The following is a 24,156-nucleotide window of genomic DNA, read 5'->3' as shown; positions in this document are numbered from 1 at the left end:
TGTATTGTATTATACGTGTTAGTTACTTTATAATTTTTTTTAATAAAATTCATAGAAAAAAATAATAATTGTTAAATAACATATTATACATATTGGATTGTGAGAAAATTTTCCGTTGGGCGGCCTAATAAATAGCAGTTTTAATAATTATTTATACAAATATTGTAAAATTAAAAAAAAAACCCAATTAATTCTAATGTCATCTTATTAAATATTTTTTTTAAATAAAAATATATATATGTACATGTATTAACTGAAGATTAATATATTATCAATTTAGTATTCAGCATTAATTTGCTAAAAGCCTTTAAAACTTTTACTTTACTAAAGTATTTGGCTTACGACTGTTATTTTATAATACAACGAAAAATTTACAATAAATACTCGCATATTTTGTTGCCTCAGAAATGCACTTTGCCCAGAAAGTACTGAACAAAAGATATCGTCGGTACCAAAATACCAAAGCCGACCGGTCGGTGAACTATGATTGAAATTAGAGACTCCTAATACAAATATTATTTCTTAATACCAAATTTATTTACCCATTATTTTAATATTATTCGTTATTTGAATATTTGTATTATTTCATATTTGTCGAGAATTTTTTTTTTTTTTTTAATTCTTAAAACATTCAGAAAGTTGTTTATTATTTATTTGTGTATTGAAAAAAATCAAGTAATGTTTTGACCCTGATGATGAACAATGCTTTTTATGATTTCGCAAAATTTAATAATTAGATGTTTAGTAGGCAATACCAAATAGTTTCCAAGCCGAATCATTGCATTGGCCAGATAATCAAAAATAAAAAGGCAAAGGACTTTTTTGAACTCTAAAATAGTATAAATCACTTCGCTTCCGACTTGAAACAGACGAGCGTTTAGTCACAATCAAACCAAGCGGAGCTACGCAGTGCAGCGTACTTTCCACCTCACGTAGATCTTATAAAATATTTGCAGACAATGAAAATAATGTAATAATAAGTGTATAAATGGTATGAAATGTCGTTTTTTTAATGAAACTATAAAATACTAAGCAATCGTAGGCTCATTAAATGTATTGCGTTCATTAATAATTGTATTTAAAATTAAATAAAGAAAAGTTCTAAATGCTTTCAAGATAATTTATTTTTTAATCAAACTATTTGACTATTAAATATAAATTCCAATCATTAAAATATCTTAAGTACTCAAACAAATTTAAGTTAAATTTAGCAAAATGACCTTACACCTTTATAGTATAGATATACCAACCATAATTAAGAACAACGATGATATTATAATCGATGTTATAATTAAATTGAACGAGAATAATTGCTAATTGGAGTGCTTTCGTGCCCTTCGGGCATCAACCCTTTTTCATAGAGAATCCCAAGGGAATAGCTCGGAGCGGTGTTTGAGTGCTAATTAAAAATACTCTAATTGACCTGCTCGTCAGTTGTTCGCTTCGTTGAGAGAAAACATCTCAAATTTTCACTAAAAAAAAAATAAACGAAATTCGCACATTATTTATGAGGAGGAAATTAAGTTATCTTCTTAATATCCCAAGGCAAGGTGGTGAGCGGAAATTAAATTCAATCTCTTCCCATTCGCCAATTATTTACTCTTGGCTGTTTAATAATCTTTAAAGGTAAATAAAAACAAAACTGGGAAAACTCCTTAACTTATGTATCAGAGCCTTAGAGTAAATGCGAAATTAAAATATTTGCAAGCACGTCATATTGAATTGAAAAGTAGGGGAGTTTTGTCGGAAATGTTTGCTAAAGTATTTTTTCACTGCCGATCGTTTGCCGAGTTTCAAGTGTTACCATTTTTGCTCATTTCTGCGATAAGTCGAAGTAATGGCCATAAATCATAAGCGTTATCTGGATGGAATATTGTGCGTTTGTTTATTCAGAAAACGTAGCGAACAGTATTTAAATGAAATTCCGAGGAAATTCAATTCCCAGAAACATTTTCATTGCTTGCAAAATCTGAAGAGAATTATTTTTAATTAAAGGTGTTTATCAAAATCAGTTTTGTTTATCAATTCTTTAAGTGCCGTCATCTGTTACGGATTTTAGGTACAGTTACAAATTACATTAGCACAAAGCGTGTAACAATACTTCAAACAAACAAAGTCTGACAATGTTGGAATTATTTATAATATAATTTCAATTAATCAACGAACAACTTCGGAGCGGTATTTTAATTAATAGTAAATTAATTTAAACATAACTTTAACTTAACTGTCCCTTGTCACTCTATTGATACGCTATTTAATCATTATAATTTAGCAGATTTTTGTAAAACAGTATTTAATAATTTTAAATACATAAAGTAATTGCTTATTAAATAATATATATTCAACAAAATTTAAATATAAATATTGATAAATATCGAACGATAAAACATTTTAATATAACCGATCAAGTTTTTTTATTAACCCATATAAAAATATTGTTTCACTCAATATTTTATATTTGAGAAAGTTAAACATGAATTTTAGAATATTTTAATTACAACCTGAAAATCTCCATTGAATATTTAGACTATAATAACTTATTATCTTCATTGAATATTCTGTAAAAAAGTTTTGAGCGTCAAATTTTAAAATATTAAATCTTGCTTTATAAAGTTTTAAATAATAAAACAGATTGCCTTGTGCTATTAATTTGGAATATAATTATATATTGTATTACATTAATTCTACATTTATTTTATATTTTAATTAATTAAAAGAAACAATAAGGATTATATGTATTAATTTACTTAAAGTTTAAATTTATAATTGTTTTAATTTTATATGTTATACAATAAATATGTATATGTTAAGAAAAAATAATATGTTAGGGTTGATAAGGTAAAAAAATTGCAGTTAAATATTTATAATAATTAAATAATATTTTTTTCAAAAATAATTATTTGTTTAAATTCATTTTGTTTTTAATTGAAATATTTATATACAATTGACAATGATTACAAAATATATAGAATTAATTTAAAAACTCTATCCAAATTATGATTTATAAAGACGCAAAAATTATAAGTATTCCATTTTTAAATTGTAAAGTAAAATTTTAAAATATACATTAATAAAAATTGCTCATATTTTTTACATTTTTTCTTAATTAAAATGGGTGTATCAAATATTCTTGGCTTGTTTCGAATATACTATGTATAGTAAATTTCCTCAGAGAGTTTTACAAGTCGGTGACTAATTCTGGAGAGATCTGAGATTTCTTTTTTAATTACTATCGTGTTTAAAAGATCGGAACTAATAATTATTATATAATTATAATTCAGATCGATTATCACAAATCAGATTTTTTAATCTGACGAAAAAATATCGAAATAAATTATTAAAAAAATCAATTGCAGTAATAATAGTTGAAAAATTATAAAATTATACTCACTGATTTTCAGACTGATTTCAGTCTGCTCTCTCACTACTTACTTAGTATTAGTTGATTATTTTTTACCTCTTTGTAAAAAACCAGGCTAACAATGTCATGTTGCAACGGAATATTTACAATAAATAAACCAGTAAAACACAATCAACCAATTTCTGAGCTATATTATTATATTAACCTTTGAAATTTTCATAGTAGTTGTTAACGCATTACAGCCCGATATTTTGATTGTATATATATGTATGTATTTTTTTAAACCTTAAAAATAATTATAAATGTATATACTGCCATCTTTTGATAAAAGTTTACATCTTTACTACGTTCGCAGTATATTCTTACATGTATATTATTTGTAACCCGCGAAAACGCGTGATCGGACCGTAATGTATTAAATATGTAAACGCATTGAGTCTTGTTGCATCGGAAGATTCCTGATAAATTAACTATGAAAATACAAAAATATTCTGAATGTATGGCGGATAAACCCTGTTTGTTAAAAAAAGTCAATGCAAATTTCTGAAATATTCTTAGTAGGCATTGATTGTTCTTACTTCGTTGTAACGCATGTTGCAACGAAAGATTTATGATGAATCAGTTAGTAAAATACAGCAATTTTCCAATTGAATGCTGTTTGCTAAAATCAGTATGTTAAAAATATTTTTATTATTTATAATAACAATATCAATATCATAGCAACACAAATACTTGTATTCTGCCATAAAAATGATTAATAATAAAATTACGACTATAATTTTTGACAGTATATTTGTATAAATTAAACACAAATTGGGTCGCTGCAGTAGTAGTTTATTGCTAGTTACATGATTATTAAATCATAATACAGATGATCGGCGGACGAGGCGCCGCCGGTCGTGGTCCAGCAAATAATGTGTTGCCCTCTGCCACGGTTGCGTTAGTGTTACTACCTAGTTTTTTGTCCATAGAAAATAAATCAGCCCCTCGCAAATCAATTTGTGGAAAAAATGTATTTATCAATAGTCGAAAAAGCTATTTTAGATTCTAATACAAATATTTTTTTGTTAATGGCAAATCAATTTTATGTATACGTATGTTTGACTAAACAGCTTTAACTAATGTAATATGATACTAAGTATCATATTCAATTACAATCAATAATAAATATAGTCGTACATAAGTAAAAATAAAATAAAGCCACAAATAATGTATATCTCTGACTGTCTCCTTATTCCTTATTTAATATAGTGTCGAATGGAATAGTATTTCTTTTTGTATTACAAACAATTTATTATTATATAACATAATATATAATGTAACAAATGGTACTACAACAGATGGAGTAAATAATGGATTTATGAAATATAGATGGCATTTTTAAAAAGTCTCGATGTTTTCTCGAAGCAGTCGGCAGCCCTCGGCCATTAAGTAAGTAATGGAGCGCATTAGACACTAGCTTCGGGCTTGAGGAATAAGCTTCATTTATTACATGGAGCTATATGGAGTCAAGTCCTCTGTAGGGAGTATATACTTCCATACTTCTCGCATACCATCGCAATACCCCAGGCCGTTCCGCTTTCGTACATTTTTAAAACCCCTCACCACTCTTAACATTGACTTATGCGTCTGGTGAACATTTTATATTTTTCCTGCTGCTATTATTGTACATATTATATAATAAAACACATACTATATATCCGCATTAGGATGAGATTGTAGATTGTGAATTTATGAATGGATGGTATACTTTTAAGAGCTCAATAAAGCACGATTTTTTACGAAATTAATATATTATAGTATTTGCAGTTTTATGAAATGAGTATCAATAAGTAATATCGACAAATAATATATTTAATGTTAGATTTTATTTATATTATAATCTTTTAAGCTTAGCTAATTAAGTCTTGGAATTTTCTTAAATTAAAATAGCAGTTTATAAACAAAATACTTGAAATATTTTCGCTTTGTAAATAGGTGTTTTTCGTTTACATTTTCTTGACTTTCAAAAAGAAAAATCGATTTACAGCAATTTGGATATATTTGTAACTTATAAATCCGAATTAGTTAATTGTGTGTATGTTCTAAGTACAATTATTTTAAGTTGTATTGCATAAATACATTTTTAATCATTACTGGTGTATGCTTCTCGAGCAGCAACATGGTTTCTGTCACTAATCTTATGATTTTTTCTAACTGTGTTTCACAATTATTAGACTCTGGTGTACAAGTGACGTTATATACACAGATTTTGAAAAGGCATTCGATAAAGTTAATCATGCTTTACTTGTGAATAAATAAGACCCCTACTAGAGTACCTCAATTGGGTCCATTTCTGCTTCTATTGTTCATTAATGACAATAGAAGCAGATTCAATTTTTTTATTATATTCAGATGACTTGAAAATTTTCAAGAAAGTGCAGTCGATTTCAGATTCCCTCGACCTGCAGTAGGATCTCAATTCTTTACGTATGTGGGATTGCTATAACCAATTGCCTTTCAGTGTAAAGAAACGCCACACCTCTAAATCACCAAGAGCTAGCTCGAGCTTTGATACGGTTTGAAGATTTGCCATGACCTAAACGATCTCTCCTTTATCTACATTAGGGTGTCGCTTATACAGGCTAAAATATTTTTATACGAAATCCGATACGCATACCCTCTAAATTTATTCTATTTAACCCTAAACACGCAACAGTGAAATATCAACTTCCTAGAATAACGTTAACGTTATTACTGCGTTGATAAGAAAAAATTGTATTTATATTGTAAATTGATAAACATTTTACATTTAAACAACAAAATAATGAGATGGTATGCGTCAAAAAATAATGGACACTACCTTATTTATAATATATAGTATATCTAAACAACCTAAGATAAGAGCAGTTTTATATTAAGTTAAAGTGCAGATACCAATATGCCATATATGTATATATTCAAAAAACGAAAATGTATAAAAATATATGTTCAGTATGAGCAAATTCTATTCAAGGAAAAGACCACGCGTTCGTCGTACCTGACTACAATAACACAATTTTATTATTATATTATAAAATTCTATTATATTATGCAGTTCTGCTCCATATGGGTTTGAAGGGGAGGAAAGGGTGCATATATAAATTGCATATTTTTATTATTTCCAGTAGGAAATGTATTTTAAATTAGAACCAATACATATAATTTTGCAGCTAGGGCTTATTTTTAATAATAGCGCATTTTTTATAAATAAAAATGTGAGTCTGCTGCGGTGATTCGAACCCGTGAGTTCTGTGTTACTAGTTTAGATGTAACGGACTTTTTTAAAAAGTTTCTCAAAAAATTATTGACATTCTTAGATTATTTTTTGGACAATCAGACCTCGACGAATTATATTTTTTTTAATAAAATAAATATAGCTCGGTAATATTATAAAACATTATAGTATAGATTACCTTTGCTATTATTTAGTACCAAAAATCAATTTCTCTGCAACCGAAAATTTTGCACGTGCAAGTTCAATTAAAACACATTAACCACTGTTCCCGCACTACTGCGTAAGTGATCGAAAAATTGCGCCCCAAGTAAACGACTATTTTCGTAATATTTAACTATTGCTTAACATAGAGCCATTTTTGAATAAATTTTGTTGAATTTTTGAATCAGTTAAAAACGAGTTGGCAGCTTAGATAATAATAATTATAAAACGTACCATTTTATATGATTTAAAAATAAGTTTGTAACTTTTTTAATTTTATATAATTGCCAAATAGTTTTGCACCATTTTTAATTACTTTATAACTTATCTTAATTACCACATTTTACATAATTTAAATCATTTAATTCAAAAATAGTTTGCAACTTTGCTAAATAATATTAAAGCGTGACATCTTACATATACGCTCTGTAAATCGTATCGCTTTATATGAACGTGTATATAATATAATAATACACGTAAACAAAGGAAATATATTTAATTATAATAATACAAATAAAAATTATATTTGCTCGGTAATGAATTCTGTTGTTTCGACCAATGAAAAATAAGCATTCAAATATAAAACAAGATGGCCGGCAGTAACGTGACAACAGTTATAAATAATTTTGCTACGCGACTATAATTTGTATTATTTTGTCATGTGCATCGTTCGATTTGATTGAATATAAATATTCGGATTGCAAATTAATTAGGTGTGTTATAACTGTGAAAATTAAGTGTGTGAGGATTAGAAAAATACATTAACATATAAACAGTCATAAAACAATATGCGTGTTGAAATCTTCAAATTTTTCGAGGCTGAAAAGTGAGTTTTTTCTTTTACAATACATAAACATTATCATTGCTTCCGATTTAATGCATATATTCGTCGTTAGATTTGACTGAATATAATTACTCGAATAGCAAATAATCCAGGTAATATATACTTATGAGGATTGAAAGCTACGTACGTATGAGAATTCTAAGTCAATGTCGATAAAAAAAAACATATTTTTATCTATTGATACTTGGGGATACTATCTTTCACGACGATCATATAATAATGATTGGCATGCAGGCGGTTTTTTATCTGAGGAAATTTGGTTCCATTTCAGTGTAGTCATTTTATTGCTCGCTCATGGCTTCTAAAAAATATTTATGAGCAATAAAACATTAAAATCTATAATATAATTATTTAAAAAGTTTTAGGATAATTTTTTAATGTAATCATATTTTAATGACCAATTTTTTTTTTTTAAATATCCATTGAATATTAGATAATAATAACTGAGAGGCGGGATTTTTTGTTAAGAAAAATTTAATCGCTCCTCTGATATAAAAAATCTCAATAAACATTTAGTATGACCCTCAAATAAACATTTACTATGATATATATGAAGTTTATAAGACATTTATTTTTTATGAAAAAATCACTGAAAAGTTTTGCCTTTAATTAAAAAAATATTTCACCTTTCCGCTGCAGTAAAATAGCATGATGAAAGTATAAACTTTGCTAACTAAACTTGACCGTACATTTTGGTACGCTGCCAACTAAAAATGCAATTATAAATTGAATGCGACGACCTTCCCTTGAACTTTACAACTTGCCAATATTGATTCGTTTCAGAAAGAAAATGCTTTCGGTTCACCAAATACATATATTATACATGAGCACTTGTAACACAAGGATCATCTGCCGACCATTAATCTCACCCTCATTTTTCCCCTAAACCCAAACACCTTTCACGGCCATGACAAATGTACGGCGATAATCTCTTGAACCCTTTTTTCTGAATGTGTATTTTTCTTTTTTCAGGTTGGAAAGCGGCTTTTTCCGACGGGACAAATGGATCCTGCTCATCACCATCGGCTTCATCTGCTGCTCTACGCTTTGTTCACACTCATAACTACATCATCATGCGCCACCAAATTATTGGTAACTCCGAACGTCGAAAGTTTGACCACGGCCACTCCAAACGACGTCTTCAGTGAGACGTCATTGCTCAAATGGCACGGTGAGTGATTTTATAGAAATATTTATTAATATTAATATTTTATATGTTACAGCGAATGTGCATTTTTTAGTCAAGTTATATTTTCACTAGTATAAATATAATTTAATCTAAATACATTTTTACCGTAGATATACATATATAGTTCTACTAGCGACAGTATATTTTTACTGATCTATGAAAATCAATTTTTCAGTTGCGAAACGTCTATTCGCTGTTCAAACCCAAACCAAACTTAAACAAATTTACTATAGTATGTTGAATTTTAAGTTGAACAGATGCCCTACAACTATTTTTTCAGTTAAAGACCACTACTTATATATTACACGCCTATCAAATGACAGTTTGAAACAGTTTGAAATATATATCTATCAGTAAAAATAAATTCTGATATGATTTCACTGAAATTCCAGTAAAAAAATATTTTTATTGGTAATATACATTCACTGTAACATATACACAAACAAATGCTTAAAAATATATTAGATGAACTATATATATTAGCACGTGTACCTTTTGCAAAGGGTCTTATATTTATTTCTTTAAATTAAGACTCAATAAAATTAAAAAGCTCGACAATCATAAAATATTAAAATAAAATTATACAAACTGGATCAATTTATCGTGGCTCGCAATAAATAGATCAACGTGCAATGTTGCCAGCCTTCAAGGAGCTAGATGGAAACAGCTATAGGCGATTATATACGTTCTGGCTCTTTTGTGATTCTCGAAGACGTCCCGAAACTCGAAACAGAAAATCCTTGAAAATATTGTCAGTAGAAGTCTTCAGCTGTTTAAAAAAATGCTAGATACATACAAATTTCTGCGAGAAGTTAGCGAATATTATTATTTTTACGTTTACTTCTATTCATTTATCAGGAGATTTTGTCGCTGTTTTGGAAAATAAAGGGAAAAAAATCGCATGACAATAAGACATTATAGAAAAAAGGTGTCGTGGCTCGAAAATGTGAGCAATTTAAAAGCAGCGTATATAATTACCACGAATTATTTTTAAAGGTGAAAGCGGTCACGATGAACAGCAACAATAATTTAATATAAAAATAAATATTCTCTATAAGCTATATTAGCTCATTATTAGAGAATTTTCAATAGCAGATACATACGATCTAATTTGACTTTAATTATTCATTACGATATTCTAAATCTAGGTTAACCTAATCTGTGATGATCGATCGGAATTATAATTATATATTAATCACTAATTTTGATCTCCCAGATGCGATAGAAATTTAAAAACACTAAAGTCGGTATGGGATTCGAACCTAAGTATTTCAGGTCAATAGGAGACTTATACCACTCGTTTGTTTATTAACGTATTTAGTAAATTACCAGAGAAATATATTTTGAACTTGAAGATAAAAGATTCGGTTACATTATTTGTAGAATATATTTGAGAAAACTGTGCATTAAGTGATAAATTAATTCCAATACCTTGCACGACTTACTGTATTTATTTTCTATAATATGCTAATGTAATTTGTAATCCGCTTGATATAAACAACCCACATTAATTAAAAAATCAGTGCGATGAAACACGTTACAACGAACATTTCATGACCAAAAGTCCATAAAACAGACAAAAAAAAAAATTACTCGAATTTTTATTCATAAAAAATGCGCTATTATTAAAAAAAGGCCCTTACTGGATTGGTTATAAATTGTATAGCACATAATAATTTATAATTTGTAATATAGATGTCACTTATTCTCAGACTTTCAGTCTGGTGATTAATACTTACTTGTGGGTATTCATTATATCTGATTAACTTACTCAGTTGGTACAGATTTACCACGTTGTAACGCATTGGGCTTACACCTGTCAGGTTACAGCGAAATATTTAATTTACTAGCAACTTAAAAAGGTGCTTTCTTAAATATACTTGTCGATGCGACTTAAGGAAATCATATCCCAGCATACCATGTAAGAATTTTGTGGGAAATAAAAATGGAAAACATGTTTGTCAACAAAACCAGAGAAGCATGCTCAAGGATACTGCGTACTAGGTCTTTGAGCTTCTTAGTTTATGCGCATATCGAAAAAACAGCTTTATTATTACATTGGTAATCTATATACTCCTCTAGAAATTGGACATCTAAATCGGTTACAACTTATGTGCGATTAAATACATTATTATTCATTTCATAATCAAATAGCTGGCCATACACGCACGGATCTGTCTGTCACGAATGTCTGGCACACAAATTCGATCGTGTGTGGTGTGAAAAACACAAATGTGTCTGTCCGCTGTCTTTTTGTTTTTTATGAATTTTACAAACATTAACAACATCAATGTAGATGTCATCTACTTGATTGCATATATTAAGATTTTATTACGACTAATCAAATAACCTACGATATGTTTTAAAGCATATTATGAAGTATGACTTTAAATACTTTGTCTGGGCTAATAAAATAAACATCGACTGATAATTGTTTCTTAAGACAGGTACTATTTTGTCTTGTTGCATATTTTATTTTAGTAAGTTAGATAGCGACTTAGCTCAACGTAAACTGTTACTCGATTAAAAAATTTAGAAAAACCTAAAATAAATCATTATAAATAATATTATTCATTAATTCTCTTCTTTCATATGATATTCGAGCCCAAGATTTTAAATTAAATAAGCATGACTTATACCAACGTGCTTGTTAAATGTTAATATGTACAATATTAACGATTTTCAATTACTTTATTCCAGAATCAATATCTCACTTTTATATTATATATAATATATACATATATATATATTCACATTTTGGCTTTTCTACCATTCAATTTAGAGTTGAAAAATGTTTTATATACATTCATGTATATATAATGATCGAATTCCAGATTATATTTTGCGAAATATATAACATACATTTCTACCCTTTGTAATACATATTTGTTCTACCATGAAACACCTTGGATCTTGTTTTATTCGCAGAAGTTCACTGCGAGCCTTACTCCTTCATATATGCTCACTAGTAAATGTACAATAGAGGACGCCCAGTATGTAATCATTTTCCTGAGTTATTTGTTAGAACGACGGCACGTGTGTAAACACATTTCGGCTATCATTATTAAAGCACGTACATAGTTCAGAACCAACGCAATATATGCACACTCGGTTCTCTGAAATAACGACGGGCTGGCACTGCTGCGCTCTGTTCAATTTGTCCACTCAGCACTGCATTAGCTGGAAATAATTCAAATGAACTGTCAACAGAGGGACCGCTGATTATACTTTATTATATATTTGCCGCGGTGCTGTAATCAACGTTAACAACGATGGGCTGGGGATTTTCGAAATGTTTGATTGTAATTGGAAATACCATGGGGGAAATTGAGCGTATTAACTGCTCAAAATGACGCGGGTTGTTTGGATAAATTGATAAATAAATTCAATAATACACTGTATAACTAGTTTTTTATTGTAACTCGATTTATGTGTAAAATTGGTTAATAAGCAATCGAGAAAACAAGCAGTGGTGCAATGAAAATACATTAACTACATAAAAAAAAACGGTTAATTACACTGTACAATATTTTTTTCACAAAGACAACATTTATATTGTCTTTATATTTTATTCAACTTAATTCTGATTTTAAATTACTCGTTAATTAATTTTTCCTATAACTGTGAGAAAACATATTTTTCAACAAGTTCATTACAATGAAAAAATAAATAAATTTACTGTACTTTTATTAATCAAGAAAACAATATTTGTGTTAACACAGTCAGTTCAAAATAAAATTTTACAAAGCAGCATTTGCTTATATTTTTAAATATTGTAACGCAAAAATATGATACAATAAATTATATATAAAATTACTAAGTTAATTTGCCAGGTTTTTATTTTTATTTTCAGCACAAAAATCTATAAACGTTACATATGATCAAATTAAAATCAGTGTAAATTCATATATGTAAATATAATTTTTTTTTGGCGTAAACGTGTTGGTAAAATCCTTGTCTTCAATTCCATCCGTAAACATAAAATTTTCTTTTACGAATCCCTTCTTATTATATAGGTGTTATTTCAGATTGCAACACGAGCCAAATCTGGGTGAAAATACCGCGACACCACCTTGACATCCTAGATCCATTTATTACTAGAACAATTTGCCCTGAAAATCCGCCGGCTTTGGCGGATAGCCACCGATCGGTATCTTCACTCAACTTCCACCCAGAAAACAGTGCTAAGGGTCCGTTTAGGGTCACGCGCAATATTATTCACCGTCGGTTAAGCCAAAGGTCTAACGTCAACTTGGAAATTAATTATTTCCATGTACCACTTTTTTCCGCAGGCTTATCTTCGATTACCACAGCGGCCACGAATCGGATGGAATTAATAAGGCGAAACGAAATAAAGAAAGGCTCAAGGTCGTAGGGATTGGGCGGAAAATGGGTGGGGTTGGAAAAGTTAGACTTTCATACGATTACGTGTGGTCGCAAATTGAGAAAAATCCAAGAGGGAAAATTTTGTGCGAGACGATTTATCTCGATAAACCACTTTAAGTTTTAATACTAGTATGAATTATGTTTTCTTATTCAAGTCAAATGAACAAAATTATAATAACTGAATATTTAAGTGTCATAAGCTACATGCTATTTTAGGGTTGTCAAATATTACATGTCTGAAAACAGATTAAATATATTATGTATATGCTACTTTTACCGCAAGAGTCATGCAAAAAAATTCGATGATATATTACTTAATCCAATATTTTTACTAGAATGTGTGATTTTATTTACCGTAACATGTAGTCATTTGTACAATAAATTATTATTAGTATAATAAAAACGATAAAATCTAAATCATTTCAATGTCATGTCAAGATTAATCTATGTAAATTAATGTGACATGACATTGCATATAAAATGAGCAAATTGAATTGAATTATATATTTCAAAGCAATATTATCATTATCTTCTATATTAAATATGCAACCGTTTTATTATTATATATCTTTACATAAACACTGTATTGATTTCTTACCCTTTACGTGCCGCCCTTGATCAAACACGTAATTTCTATAAAGCGCCATACTCATATTTACTCAAAACCCAATAAATTCTTCCAATTAATCACACGCCACTTTAATTGATGCCATGGAAAATGTTTTAAAATGTCTCGTCGATTTTCTAATTATTAACTTCGATATTTGTCAAATGGAAAACTCATTTACGTTATACGAAAATATTTCCTTGAGCAAATAGAATATATCTGTATGTTATTATATCAAAACATCAGACAATATTTATTCCTGCCTTGTTTAATGCTAGAGAGAATTATTAATGACTTGATATATAAAACATAAAAGCATGATTGTTATCTCAACAAAATCTTTGTCTCAACTCTGAGATAAAACTTGATAAAAAAACACACCTTAATTAGAGTCTACCAACTAATGATTTTGATTAAATTTTGGAGAGCACAACTGATGAGTTATTTAGTTACATAATGCGAATCAAATTGCATTTTTTATAAATATAAGTATGTTTGATATATTCACAAACTCAAGGTCAATTTAACTGCGTCACGCAAATATTTTTCAACAAAAGGCTTTCAAATTTTCTAAATTATTTATTGTACAACCAATTCTGGAAAAGGTAAAATTGGCTAGCGATACATTCGTATTTTTCGTGAAATACGAATCGGAGAATTCAATGGCTTCTAAAATACGTATCGTTTGTACAAAATAAGGTATGCTTTTTTGTACGTATACGTTTATTAAAATAAAATGTAGCACATATTTGGACTAAGCGACGTGACTTTTAAAAATATGTTTTTAACTCTTGATTAACAGCCAAATCACACATAATATTTTCAAGGTGCATCATTCTGAACCTTTATAAATATAATTATATTTTTTTTCATTATAAATCTGACATTATTATATTGTACAATTAAATATTTTTACAATATATAATATATAATAAAAATATAGTATAGTGCACACCGCCCAAAACATCCTTATATTTGACAAGCTCGTTGAGAGGCTGGATGGCTCGTGCTAAAGGAGCGTTCTCGAGCGCTGACGGGCAAGAATAAGGGACGTGATCGCGACTCTCTAGAGCAGTGTTTCCCACGGTGGGGCGTACGCCCCACCGGTGGGGCACCACGCCTCAGAGGTGGGGCACCACGCTTCAGAGATGGAACATCACGCTTCAGAGATGGGAAATTATCAAATATTCCACATATAAATATAATTTGCTCGTTCACGACTAAATATACCTACGTGCGTAGGATTTCTTAAAATTTGGATTTATACCTGCTGGGCATGACGAATGCCTACTTTTTGTCTTCTGTGTGAGAAATCCTTTACCAATGAAACAATGAAACGAGGTCGTCTTGAAGCACATTTTAAGGCGAAACATAGTACTCATATTAATTCAGATATTATTTTCTTTCAAAATCTTTAAAAAAATTTGGAAAACGAAAAACATTAACAAATCTATTTTGTGCACAAACTGCAAGTATTGATCGTAGTCTTGAGGCTAGTTACCATATTTCATTGCTCATCGCTAAATGTGGAAAAAACCATACTATAGGAGAGGATCTAACCAAGCCATCAATATCAGCATTTCTTAAAACAGTTCTACAACAACATGACAAACTCGTGAAGGCTATGCCCCTCAGCAACACTACTGTTTGCAGAAAAATAGACGAATTGAGTGAAAACGTTGAAATCCAACTTGTTGAAAAGCTGAAAACAAGAAAATTTTCACTTCAAATGGATGAATCAATTTTGAGAGACAGTGAAGCTAGCTTACGTAAGATATATTCGATACCCTTTGTGATTTTTTAAGCAACCGATCTGATATGAAGTTTTTGATGACGGTCGACGGTAAAGCATTTGTAAGCTATTTAACTGATATATTTGAAAAATTAAATATTTTAAATAGCCAACTTCAAGGATCGGAGAAAACACTTGTCGATGCAAAAGCAAAGATATTTGCATTTACCACTTTTATCGAATTATCTAAAAAAAATATTTTTAACAACAATTTTGAAAAATTTTACTGGCTCCAAAAATGTGAAGTGACTAATAATGCTAAACGTGTGATTTTGGACCATCTGCAAACTTTATCAACTGATTTTAAAGAACGATTTGCTGATTTAAAAGAGATACATTTTCCAGCTTGGTTGACACAACCAATGCTGGTAGATATTTCAAATGAAAATTTGTATGAAGAACTTTCGGAAATGCAAAATGATGATTCGATTACAAATTTATTCAATATAAAAGGAATAATGGCATGGATGTGAGAAGAAACTAACACAAAATATCCTAATATTACTTTGCATGCTAGAAATTTATTATTACCCTTTCCATCATCTTATTTAGTGGAATGTGGTTTTAGCGCCATAAGCGATTAACTCATTAAAAAAAATCGATTGAATTTTTACAAATAGAGGGGACTTAAGACTGAAATTAACCAAGTTAGATCCAGACATAAAATTTCTTTGTAGCAAGCGTAAGTGAATTTAATAATTTAATAATGGATTAGGCATTACCATTTTATTTTATTTTACTTACATTTTTAATTTGTATTTTGTAATTATTTCAATTATAATATACGTTTTGAAAATTTACCTACTGTTTTATTAAAAAAGATGCCGGTGGGGCATATGACTTTTGAAAAGACTACGGTGGGGCATGGCATAAAGAAGGCTGGGAAACACTGCTCTAGAGCATCTGGAAGTCGTCGACATTGCCCATGGGCGCCAGTCCACCACATGCTGAGCTCCCGCCATTCATCAGTGTGGGAGAGTGTCTTCTTGGGTTAAATCCCAAACACTCAAGAGGAGCGGACCTCTCTGGCTGACCGTCTGAGGTAGAGCGCGAGAAGCATTACCTAGTAACGCAAGCGGGCCAAAGAGCTCGGCCCGAAAAACAAAAATAAACACCCCCGATACGAAGTGCAGGACAATTACATTGACAAAAGTAGCTAGTTGAATGCATCGACAAATAGAAAGAGGTGCCAAATCTTTAACTGTTCAACCTCAACAAGCATGCAAGAAATAAACAAATCCAATTACATCTCTAAATCTTGGTAGTTGGCCGTCGCGTTGAAAGTGGCGAACCAGAAACCTTCCCCAGTTATACTAGGCGTATATAAGCGCATACTTAGCACATACATATATTCTTCTGTCGGAACATCTTCAAGAACTTTCACCTGATATCCCTGATTTGGGACACATGAGAATTTGTAGATATCACACTAAGTAGAACTACGCCGATCGTCAATAAAAACTGAGAAAACAGGATAAGCAGCCGCTTCTCTCTTCACATCAACTTTAGTCCAGATATTCGGAAACGAGAACATCGAGTATCTTATATATACAATTGTTCTAGGATGCTTTTGCTTTATATATTTTTATACTAAAAGTGGTTTTAAGCGATAATTAAAATACAAATAGATGACCGATATTAAAATGACAGCAATATATGTTTCTTTTGTTTGATTTAACGCACATAATCGTTTGATTTGCCTGGATTGAGAAGACCGTGTAAGCAGCCGCTTCTCTCTTCACGTCAATTATAGTCCAATTACTACGTTTAACTTAATCTTCGGAGACGAGAACATCAAGTCCATAAAATATTTACCTAAATTGTACGTGAACTCAAATAAATTGTTAAGCAATAATAATAATTTATAATTAAATAACTTTGCTTTTTATAAAAAAGTCTGGTCGCAATATTTGTATAATTTATTTTTAATATAGTAAAAGTATAAAATCATAATATTAATAGCAATATATTTAAATATTGCTTATTGAGTGTCATACTTATTTAACGTTTTTCTATTTATCGACTTTGATATCTGTCAAACGGAACACTTTACCTCGCAATGCGAAAACATTTTCTTCCGCAAATCGCATTAGGCACGCGTGGAAGACAGTCGATGGGCCCTAGACGAGGCTCTATCCCCCTATAAATGACAATTTCAGAAAATAATGAGGATGGTGGTTGGGCAGGTGCTACTCAGAGGGCTCTACATTGGCTGGAGCAACAGAGGTGCGCCAATTTCGGATGGGGCAACGACACGCACAGGGCACTCATTGCACTACAAGTGAGTTAATGGATAATAAACGAGATTCTTTATCATGAAATAGCGTACTAAATAAAATAAATATCTTTAAAGGTAGCTAACGAGTCCAAGAATGAAGTGGAATCATCTCAACCCTCGCTGGAAATGCAACTGTCTGCGAAGCAGCTCGAAATTGAAGTCTTGCTACTACTATGGAAGTAAGTATCTTATATCACATATTTATTGTAATGGGTATAGGGCCGCCGAGATCGAACCCAGATCCTGGAAAAACAATGATTCCGGGCCTCATGATGAAAATGCCATTTTATATATTTTTAACATCGTATTATAATTTCTTGAATAAATAATAATAGGTACGAGTTAACTCTTTCTATGCTACAAATAAATATAAAAATTAGTCACCGTGCGACATATTTTCCAAAATCATATTTTACCGAGCGTTTCCACTGCGACGGCGCCGACACGATTTTATTGCTTTTGACGTTAATTTTTGCCTTCTGAGAAGTGATAATTGTTTTTGCGCTCCCCTATTGACCAAAATTCGGTTTGAATATACTTTGATCAGCCCTCTTATATAGTAATATCGGTAAGGATAGTTATCATATTTTTAAAACATAGTGTAATATCGAAATTCAGACAAACTATGGATCAATATGGGAGATGCGATATCTGTTTGTACTTATTCTTGCGCTTATTTCCCCCTGAGAGATGAATTGGCTTAGTTTGTATTTTGGACTTGTCCTAATGAAAGTTGTAAAACTATTATTAGTTAGGTTAGGTTTGGGTTTAAACAGCAAATAGACGTTTCGCAACTGTCAAATTGAGTTTCATATACATTTTAGAGCAGCATATTAGCGGCAAATAGTTAAATTATATTTTCGCTAGTAAACATATATATCTACTGGTGAAAATGTGATACTAGTAATACACATTCACCGTAACATTCATACATCAATGTAAATAAATAATGATAAGCGTGTAAATATATATATTACTACATTTAGAAAAGTTGAAATCATATAATTTTACTAGCACGTGCCAGATAATTTATATTTTCACTGGTAAAAATATATATCTACTGCTGAAAATGTATTCCAATATGATTTTACTGAAATAGCATATTTTTAAAAATATTTTCTGGATTGATTAGAGACACGCAGTAAAATATCAATCATACAAATTCAAAACGCTGATAGCTAGTAGTGGATACAAATAAAAAGTTACTGTTAATTATAGGTTAAATATTGGTGTAATTAACATACACAATACAACGCGAAATAAGATAATAAACAAACGTTTATTACATCATCTTCTTTAAACGTAACAAGATTATTTTTTAAATAGTTTGCTAAGATTTTATTATTCCTGTAGGCATAGGGAGACTCCAGTTTCATCAAGACAGTTGGCTGAGTACACTCTAGCTCTGGTGGCACTGTGCAGAGATCCGCGCAGATTCCACGGACACGACTTGGTCGGTGCTCTACTCCATAGGGAGCCTGCGCACGCTCAAGAGCTGGCTTTAGCTTCTCTAGCAGCCTGTAGTGCCGGTGCTAGAGCGAGACGTCGTCATGTCAGACGTCTTCTGGATGCAGTCAGCGCACCAGCAGACCATAATTTAGGTTACATATTACCGATCGATACAGCGACGGCCGGTGAAGCGTTGTGTCTCTGTCCCACGATAGCAAAACACCGTTCTGATGCATGCGTGTGACAGAATGAGAGAGATGCAGGCCCCCACCACTCTCACTCTGTCACACCTTTGCACCAGCGCAGTGTTTTGCGATCGTGCGACTGAAACACAGCTCTGCACCGGCCGCCTCTGCTTATATAGCATATAAAATCAAAATGCTTTATAATATGAAGCATTTTAATCGTAGATACAATGGCTAGTGTGATTCTTGCCCTTCGATGTATCGTACGTGATCATAGACATCGCAGTCTACAGCCGTTCTTGAGGAGACCACTTACTGGACTTGCCAGGCAGCAATCGCCAGATGGAAGCTTTGGAAATTTGAAGACAACGGCTCTTGCGATTCAAGTATGTTATATTTGATTAATTATGAGTATATTATCTGTCCACTGTTATAATTCTATGCTTGTATTAGGCTCTAGAAGAAACTGAGAATGAATCTATGCAACAATGGAATAGATCTGCAGCCATCAGATGGGTTATCCAACAGCAAGGACATAATGGCGGCTTCGGAGATGTTGCTACTACTGCCGAAGTTGCTTTAGCGCTTTCTGGTGCCACAATAGCCACAACTCGTCGTTGTCCTCATTCTGAACACCCTCTTCTTGATGCTCATGGTAAGATCTTATATATATATATCACTTTAGATATTATCTATTTAATATAACTACTTTCATTTCTATATTCTATGATAAATAAAGTCTAAACTATTATATTTCAGTTAAATATTCTTTAACTCAAATTTTTTGCATTAAAATTTATGTTTTCTATCTATCATTTTTTTATTTAATAAATACTTAGATCAACTCTTAATTATCCTACAATATCAGTGGTTATATTTAAAATTATTAAATTATTCTTGTTTAACAACAATAACATTCAATTCATTGCGCGAGTAGTTGCGCGCAGTGTAAACGCAAGTCTCTTTGTTGACTCGCAGCGAAACTGACTCGCGCAATAATTGCGCGAGTAGTTGCGCGTTATAAACGCATTCATGCTCTTGCTGCGAGTAGTTGCTGCGCGCAACTGTTGCGCAGAATAACTCGCCCAACTATTGCGCAGAATAACTTGCCCGAGTGCCGACACGCCCTTCCGATTTACACGGGCGAAACAGGCGCGAAAGGTCAACTGTCAGTTTTGGCGAGTCTGTCGAGAATGCTGGATTTGAACAAAATAAAAGGAAACGAAGCAAAGTCAACCCGATGGAGTCTGTATGATCCCATCATAGTTGGGATCCCATAAAAACGAATGATTTGTATACGATTTGATGAGGCGGATTATATATGATTACTCTTGATTCATTCCCTCGCGCGCAAAAAGTATTGACACGTTTACACTGCGCGCAACAGGAGCAGCGAGTCTCTTGGGCGGAATAGCGTAGTCCATAATGTCTCAGACTAGTAACTCTAATGCCTCCTCCACACTCTCTCGAAGTTGACCGAGGACGGAGAGTGTAGTGGGCTACTTCAGTCGACTTGGCTAGCTTCGGGCGACTTCCAAATCGTGTCGGTATTTGTAGACCGAGTCAAAGGTACCGAAGTAGGAGCACAAAATGTATTACTCTTTCAAGCGCGAGCGATGAGATACTTTCCCTTTCGCTTTCTTGCGTGTTAAGTGATGAAAGTGAGTGAGAGATAAGGGCATAGTGGTCCACATAATGAAATATAACGAGTAGCTTGTTATATTTTAGTATGCTCGTAGGCGTCATGTGATTCGCACGCATGATGAGCACTGCAACGTCATGACCACGGAGCAAACGTTTTGCTATTTGGAATTGCTTCAGCCGGAGCCATGTATTTGGGACCCTAATGATATAGTGCACAAGTACTAAAAGAAAGTCCACGATGCCTGGGTACAAATCCAGCAAATTAACAGAATTCCGATAAAGGAATTAAGGAAATTATTTGTCAGATACAGTGGCTACAATAAAAAAAATAACATCGTCGCCTAAATCTGGCACTGGAGTGGACGGTGCATTGCAGTCATCCACTCCTTTTTCTCAATTTGTTTTATTTTTTTGTGTTCAAAACACGAATATAGTTATCGTTATACACGCATATAGATCGCACACAGCAGTGGACGTCATTCACTAAAAAACAACTAAACAATAAAAAAAAATCTGAGTACATAAGCCATTATTGCCAAATTTATTTATTAAAATGTTATTTGCGGTTTAAAATTTCAAAACACGGCATAATTTAATTTAAAGTGATATTGATGAAAATTATGTTTTTATGATTCCAGAGCCTTCCGAAGGAGCTCCACGTGCAGCTCAAGGAACTCCAAGGCAATACAATGAGTCAGACTCCAGAAACGTCTCATTTACATATACCTTGTGGGTTGGAACCAACGTTACCGATAATTATACCTTGTATATGGTAGCTCCAAGGTTAGTGTTTAATTTAAAGTCGCACTTTTTCTTAGGTATTATAAAAAACATATATTTCAGGAATATTTCGTTCTATCACGTGATGCAAATGGCTGCTGAGTTAGATCCCAGATTCGAGTTTTCTGCTAGCGAATGGCCCAACGGCCATTACGTGCACACTTTGGCAGGCTGCCGAGAAGAACCGATGGGATATCATTATTGGCTGCTGTACCGCTTACCGGAGCAACCGGATCCTGCCAACCCGCCAGGAAACCAGCTTGTGTCGCCAGTTGGTGAGTTACCAAACTGAAAGTTTCTATTGAAATTTGTGTTCTACAACTTTGATATACGAGATGGTTATATAATCAAAAATGACACACTTCAGCTTGTAGTTTTTGTTTAGCTCTATTACTTATAAATTTTATTTATATGGTATAATTATATGGTAGCTTAACATTTTCGTTGCTAAAATCGGCTTTTACTACTTTGACGAAAAAAAAAAAAAATTTGTTTAGACATTATATGAGAACCTTAATATTATTATTAATATATTATAATATATTTTATATTTGTTTTTACGGAGTAAATTAAATAATATTATTATTACCAGTGAAAATTGGAAATTTAAAAACATAATATTTTATATACAAATCAGACCATTTAATAATAATTATTGATGGTTTATCAACTTAGTATTTAATGAAACTATTTACTGTTAAATTATTTTAATTCAATAGTGCCCAGCAATTATGACGTTTTACATATTTTAAATACAACTTGATCAGTGCAGTTGTCTTTCTGAGTCGGCCGGCAAATAATTAATAACTTGCCAATCGACCGGTTCGTGAATGGACGAGCAAATAATTTGTAGCGTTTATAACGAGCTATATGCACTACTGCCAATTATGGCGTCTGATATTTTTTTGTCTTCTGTGACACATTTATTAGTCACATACAGAAACGCCTCTCTACCATTAAAGTAATATAAAAACGAATTATTAGCAGTATATCATACTTATTAGATTAAATATAGTATCTTAACTAAGGAGCAAAAAAACGCATTAATGTTATGAAATTCGTACAGATTATTATCAAAATTTTACTAGAAATATTGCATATTTATAATACATCATATTTTTCAATTGAATAATATAAAGACTAAATTAAAATGAATTAAATATATTTTATTGAAAATCGATTAATTTGCAGATTTTTTTATTTAATATTTTTAACAATTTTTATATCTTTTCAGGTGTGGACGATCTACTAGTAGAAGAAGGCGAGCATTATCTATTTTGGTATAAGAAACTGTAAACGACCTGCAATTGGTACAATGGATTAAACTACAACTAAATCCATAACTCAAGATGACTGTAGTTTCGCTAAGTTATTTAAAATCGGCGAAGTATCTTTACAATTAAATTTAAAAGTTAAAGTCCATAAAAAAGTAAAGATGCTTACAAAACCGACTTCACTTTACACAACATAAAAAAATAACTGTGTATAAAAAAATTAATATGCATTGACGATTTAACTTTAGAGACGAATCGCAATGTAATTGTTTCTCATATCACTATATAACATAACGTGTGTAATTAATTATTTAAATTAAAAAGTGTGTCTGTGGTGGTTATTACGATGAGTCTGAATGATGCATTTATATAATACATAATGAATAACTCACGTGTCTTTTATATACAAATACAAAAGTTTATTTTCATTTATATTGTTTACATGAATAGTTTCTGTGTAGCGTTAATTGTTAATAAACAGTGAAATAACCAACCATTTTATAAAAAAAATATAATAAAGTAGATGAAACGCTAATTATTGAATACTAGATTGGCCCTTAGCGATTTAAGAAACACTAATTAGCAACTTAATACGTGCAAAATACTTTAATGGTAACTGAATTTAATATGTTTTTATCTGTGGGGAAAGTGCGGCCCTGGTTTATATAGTCACTATCGCTGTGTGCATTTTATATTATTTTTTTATTAAATTTATTTTTGACTCGATCGAAAATTATTCATATCATAATGTGATGTACAAATACGGTTGCGAAATTCTAAAAATAAATCAGATAATGTGATTTGTATATATTTATTGAAAAGCGGCAGTTGTGGTGTGCTAAGTAAACCAGGGCCGCATTTAAAGTTTATTTAAGTCTGTCACGCATTTTCGCCATTATTATATAAAATA

General features: G+C 31.1%; 1 protein-coding gene across 2 annotated transcripts in view; it reads left to right on the top strand.

The window, feature by feature from the left end:
- Positions 1 to 23,848, top strand: part of LOC148238506 (uncharacterized protein CG3556) — a 59,238-nt gene extending 35,390 nt beyond the window's left edge. The window contains exons 2-10 of one of the 2 annotated variants that reach the window (XM_088187793.1): positions 8,635 to 8,833; positions 17,823 to 17,917; positions 17,990 to 18,093; positions 19,268 to 19,515; positions 19,774 to 19,934; positions 20,002 to 20,203; positions 21,831 to 21,975; positions 22,036 to 22,247; positions 23,207 to 23,848. In XM_088187793.1, coding sequence (XP_088043919.1) covers positions 8,665 to 8,833; positions 17,823 to 17,917; positions 17,990 to 18,093; positions 19,268 to 19,515; positions 19,774 to 19,934; positions 20,002 to 20,203; positions 21,831 to 21,975; positions 22,036 to 22,247; positions 23,207 to 23,268 — 1,398 coding nt within the window. In that variant the 5' untranslated portion in view covers positions 8,635 to 8,664 and the 3' untranslated portion in view covers positions 23,269 to 23,848. Of the gene's footprint in view, positions 1 to 8,634; positions 8,834 to 17,795; positions 17,918 to 17,989; positions 18,094 to 19,267; positions 19,516 to 19,773; positions 19,935 to 20,001; positions 20,204 to 21,830; positions 21,976 to 22,035; positions 22,248 to 23,206 lie in introns of both variants that reach the window. The other variant, XM_088187787.1, reaches the window with a different exon arrangement.
- The last annotated feature ends 308 nt before the right edge of the window (positions 23,849 to 24,156 follow it).

The sequence above is a fragment of the Plectrocnemia conspersa genome, unplaced genomic scaffold (genome assembly GCF_051122295.1).
Source record: "Plectrocnemia conspersa isolate PC_06_02 unplaced genomic scaffold, ASM5112229v1 ptg000001l, whole genome shotgun sequence".
NCBI lineage: Eukaryota > Metazoa > Arthropoda > Insecta > Trichoptera > Polycentropodidae > Plectrocnemia > Plectrocnemia conspersa.
Note: the sequence above shows the minus strand (reverse complement) of the source record. Positions and strands in the feature narration are given on the sequence as shown.